This window comes from Nanorana parkeri, unplaced genomic scaffold (assembly GCF_000935625.1).
Source record: "Nanorana parkeri isolate BGI_ZX_2015 unplaced genomic scaffold, ASM93562v1 scaffold20, whole genome shotgun sequence".
NCBI lineage: Eukaryota > Metazoa > Chordata > Amphibia > Anura > Dicroglossidae > Nanorana > Nanorana parkeri.
In genome coordinates, this window is record NW_017306288.1 from 2848099 (window position 1) to 2853523 (window position 5425).

At 41.8% G+C, this 5425-nt stretch overlaps 1 protein-coding gene across 1 annotated transcript in view; it reads left to right on the plus strand.

Annotated features, from left to right (window-relative positions):
• Positions 1-5425, plus strand: part of AP5M1 (adaptor related protein complex 5 mu 1 subunit) — a 12807-nt gene that overhangs the window by 6935 nt on the left and 447 nt on the right. Inside the window, exons 4-7 of the mRNA XM_018562341.1 lie at positions 826-965; positions 2085-2170; positions 4498-4616; positions 4999-5095. Coding sequence (XP_018417843.1) covers positions 826-965; positions 2085-2170; positions 4498-4616; positions 4999-5095 — 442 coding nt within the window. The remainder of the gene's footprint in view (positions 1-825; positions 966-2084; positions 2171-4497; positions 4617-4998; positions 5096-5425) is intronic.

A 5425-nucleotide genomic window follows, 5' to 3' on the forward strand; every position in this document is an offset into this window, starting at 1 on the left:
AAATTCTACAGTTCATGTTCTAAAGTTCACTGGAAGCTTGAAAAAAAGAAGCTTATTGGATTAGAAAAGCAACACTGACACTAATTCTCATGGAGACTGTACATGATGCCCACTATCTTATTTTGCTAAATCAGATATTTAGCAAAAATTTTATTCTTAGTTAGCTGCATTTAAAGCAGAACTCCAGTCAAAAATGTAAAAAAAAAATAGCCCACTAAAAGAAAAAATAAACAAAGCAGCTTTGGTTGCAATACTCCCCTTTTATACAGAGCTGCCTTTTCCGCTACTAGACGTCTTCTGAGTTGATTGAATGACATCCAGTATTGCTTAACCCACTTCCTCTGAGTTCCGGCAGTCATAGACCCGCTCCAGGCTGTGACTGGACAGTTTCACTGCACCCCTCTTGCACGGAGATGAGTTCATCCCTCTGTCGCTCTGCTTTCTCCTTGTATGAACGGATTGGCTCCTTAAACTGCTTCTCCCCCTCTGAGTTCCACTATCTAAAGCTGGCCATCCCCTATGCGAATTTCAGCTCGATCAACACTTGTAAGCATTGATGGAGGAATCTGATATATTTTCTTTGTTCAGCCTGTAGGTTGAATGAAGAAAATATTACAGTGTATGGCCAGCTTAAGTCGAATTCAGGTATTCACACTGCTTGCATTAACAAAATACATTTAATGATGTACTAATGAATAGAGAACTGCATTCATTTGTGTATTTGATATATGCCTAGAATTCACGTTAAGCTGTTTCCTCCCTATATGTTTAGATAACAATTCAGAGGTATTGGGTTATACAAGCTTTTTCTTTTATGAATTGCAGGTACCAGTGCCCCCGATATTGGGTTTCTATCAGATGACAGAAGAGGGGCACCAGGTACAAATATCGGTTAAATTGAAGCTCCATGAGAGTATAAGAAATGGATTTGATTACTGCGAAGCTCAGATTCCATTTTTCAACAAGTAAGATATTATAGTTTTTGCTATGTGTGTATAATGTTCTCTAATTCGTTATGGAAGCACAATTCTGTTAAGGATTCCATAGCTAATCAGATGTCTTACCAGAACAACTGTCAATGAGACATCTGCGTGTTTGCACCTGATCACTGGGGTCAGACATAATCATCTCCCGAATTCAGCCAAGAGATGGATATGGCTTATGTTAGGTGAAATATTTATTTCCCTTTTCTCTATGGAAAGGAAAACTGATGGCGGTCAGTTTAAAGACTTTTGAAGGACATGTTGGAAATCCCTTTAAGCAATTGTAGTCTCTTCCCACAATCATAAGCCCTTGTTAAAAAGGACTTGAACTGTGGAAGCTGTGTCCTAAAAGGCAAACAGAAGGCAAGGGACTAGTCAGCAGTATTGCCTGTGATCTTTCTACAGCTGATCTTCTTCCCATTACTGATTTACCATACCTTGTTCAGCACTGTGCCTCTGTGTGGAGGTAGCCATCTTGGTAGAGGAGCAGGACTTTGCTTCCTCCTGTCAGAGCTTTCCCTCTGATGACTGGTAGGGAAGTATTCAAGAAGCAGAAGGTGCAGGAGGCAAAGATCCAAAGTCAATTAAAAATAGACTTTTATAGGAATGCATTAAAGTAGCTTAGCTGCTGACAGAATGACTTGAACAACTTTAGGGCATTTGATGTGAACTTTGAGGATGAATTGCTCCACCTTACCAGCAGCTACCGGGTTGAGTGAATTGTTTTTGTTAAAGTTCATTTACTGCTTGTTAAGAATATATAAATATTTGAATGTCCATAGTCTGGCCAGAAGTTCACTCTAAAGCTGTCCATACAGCATTGTGGGGCTGAATAAGAGGAATCACAAAAAGCCAGGTGTTGCTGACAGGGCCATCCACAGGTTGAAACGTAGCCCATTCAGGACAATGTGAGCAATGGCCAAATTTATTGTACCAGGTGTGGTAGGAAAATAGTCAGATGCAATCACTGTTAACATCAGTATCAGTGTTGTGTGTTATGAAAAATAGCCATCAGTGTCACTGTGTACAGGAAATGTATTTTGATAGTTTGCCTTTTTTCTTTCATCTGCTCATTTCCTTTTTTGCTGTTTTTAATAATAGAGGACAGATTAAGTATTTTGAACACAAAGCTAGTCATGGACAACTTGAATTATCAAAAGAGAAAAGTCGTCTCACCTGGGTGATAGGTATGTACTGACATAAGCCCTAGCAGTTGCTATAACTTTATATTGGCACTTTAAATGACATTAACAGGTACATTAAAAAATAATACTAAACTAAAATACTCTGCAGCATTAAAGTGACACTAAACGCAGGAGTTCAACCTCAACAATGCATTCAAGTACCCTTTTCTCCACGCTGGGCGCTGCACTGTGTTCCAGCGGGGAGAAAAGAAAGTGACAGCCGGCCGAGCGCTGCAGGACGAGAGCGCTGTGAGCGGCCGGCGTCTCTCCTCCCACACCGCTCAGCCGCCTATCACAGTCCGGCAGAGCGGTGTGTGGGCGGAGACAGCCAGCGCTGTCAAATGAAGCTGAGCTCTCCTCCCACAGCGCTCAGCCGCCTATCACAGTCCGGCAGAGCGGTGTGTGGGTTGGAGACAGCCAGCGCTCTCACAGGAGGCTGAGCTCACCTCCCTGCTCCGTTCGATCAGCCTTCTGTGACAGCGTGTCAGAGAGGAGAGCGGGTACAAACACTCAGCGATCAGTGATCGATGAGTGTTTGTAGATAATTGAGGACATGGTATGTAACTATATCCTCAATTATGAATGAATGGGGGTGACCTGCATCTCCTCCTGTTCATTCATAGTTGTAGTTATAGTAAACATACCGTACCATGTACTCATGTTATCAATGAGCAGGAACACTCATTCCTGTTCATTGATAACAGGGGATACAGAAAAAGAGATAGAGGACTTTGTGTCCTAAATCTCTTTTTCTAATTTTAAAAGGGAAACATCAGGGGTCTGTTTAGACCCCAAAAAGTTTATAAAAAATAAATACAAAATTAAGATTTAAAAAAATTTAAATAAAAAACATTTTCGGTATCGGTTTCGGCCTGACAATTTTTTTTATTTCGGTTTCGTTTTTAAAATTTCCATTTCGGTGCACCTCTACTTATTTGTGTTTCACTTGGCTGTAGAACCTCAAACCATCTCTGAATTGGTGCTGACACTGTCCTTCCTTCAGGAGGGTGGCTACTTTTGTTCCCCATGGTCCCTGTGTGTGTTTTAGAGTAGTCACCGCTCCAAGTTCACTCCTGTGATGGGACTACAATCTTTATACAAATTAGCAAACTAAACGTGAGATTGTAGTCCATCACAGGAGTGAGCTTGGAGCAGTGGCCTCTTTACAAGATATACAGAGACCATGGGGAACAAAAGTAGCCACCCTCCAGAAGGAAGGACAGTGTCAGCACCAATTCAGAGATGATTTGAGGATCTACTGAGGAGTGATACACAAATAAGATACGTTTGTGTTAATAATTGAGGTACTTTAATGTATTTTTAAGATTTAACTGCTGAATTTAGTGTCACTTTAAGTTGTCTTAAGCTGCTGCCTCCTTCACTGCAAGAGTATCTCTCCGAGTTGTCTACACAGTGTTTGATTGTATTGGGGGTTTTACGCAGTAGCAACTGGAAGCTTAGTCAACACCAGGTATGCCTGAGTCTGGAACATGGAACCAACAGTGTTCTGGACTGGGGCACATACTGTATGTATTAGGGATAAGGATTATGCTTCCTCCAGCAAAAGCATTATCTATTTGCACAGATGTGAGTCTCACTTATATAAAACTAATTTGGAGTCATGGTAGGCACAAGGCCAAGTGGCTATATCTGAGTTGAGTTTGGTATCTGCATTTACATCTCCATATGTGTAGTGTGAACAGGGGTACTTCAGAAGGAATGAGAATGCATGCAGGCACGTGGAGGTGATTGCTATTGCTTGTGGAATTAAATTGGAGATACATTAAGATTTCAGGTTCATTTGTAAGCAATCATCTACTTAAAAGTTCCTGTTTTCTCAAATCCTTTTTGCTGTTCAGTGAATGTCAGACAACCCAAACACTGTACTGCAGTGATGGATGGTTTATATCCAGGGGTGCTAAGATCAAGTATGGGCAGAATGAGAAAGCAATGTGTTGCGGTTGCAGACACTTAATATAAAGCTGAACTTTTGGGTAGAAAAATGTCTGCAGTCGTGGGCCCCAGCTGCCATTTTGGGAGAGCCTATGACCTGCTTTGTTGGGAACTGGTAAAGATTGCTTCAACTGCAACCTTGTTGTAGATGCCACAGAGAGTGTCTCAGCTGCAGGCTTCTTCCCAACCTGAGCTGCCCCCAGAGGCTAGACCCCGGGCCTCTGCACCCCTTTCCCTAGGCCTGATTATCTCTACACTATCAGCATGAAACAGGAACATTTCTTTTTTCAGCCAAACACTGTGTCAAATCAATATATAACATGTAAAAGTCTTTCACGTTATATGTACATGATATCACAGCTTATTGTTTTTTTCAGGACAAAAGTTTCCAAAATCACTAGAAATTTATCTTACGGGAACTGTGACATTCAGCTCAGAACAGCACGCCAGTGACCCAGTGGACTCAGTCTGCATTGGAAATACTGCCTATGTTAGAGTAAGTAGGTAGATAAGATTTCATAATTGCGTAGATAAATCATTTATAAATGTGTTATATATATATATATATATCTAATACAACCACACAGTAATTTGTAAGGAGTTCAGTGAAGTTTCACAGACCTATTACACTGTACATGGAACACCCAGGATTACTGTTCATATTATTGCAAGCCATTACAGCTGGAGCATTATCCTGTATTCAATTCATGGATATATTTTTAGCTTCGGCTCTGGCAAAACTCATAGGCCAGCAATATGTTTTTGGTAAAAAATTGATCATTTGGTAGGAACTTTATTCAAATAACAAAACAGTAAGGGCATTGTCCTGCATTTTGTCACAATTGTCTTGTTCTTCTTTTTGTCATTTTTTATTTTAGCTTTCCTTTAGAATCCCTGACTACAGCTTGACAGGATGTTACACCGACCAGCATTCTGTCCAAGTCTTTTCATCTGCAAAGCCAAAAATTATAACATGTAAGTTTGGGTGGCACCAGGGCTGCGTTCGTGTCTCACCAGGGCTGCGTTCATGTCTCACCAGGGCTGCGTTTGTGTCTCACCAGGGCTGCGTTCATGTCTCACCAGGGCTGCATATGGGGCTCTCCATGGCTGTACTGGCTATTGCTAGGCTCTCCAGGGCTGCATTTGAGTCTCACCGGGGCTGCACGTGGGTCTCCACAGGGTGTCACATGGGCTCTATTCGCGTCTCACCGGGGCTGCATGAGGGGCTCTCCAGGGTTGTACTGGATATTGCTGGACTCTCTAGGGCTGCGTTTGGGTGTCACCAGGGCTGCATTTCCATCTATT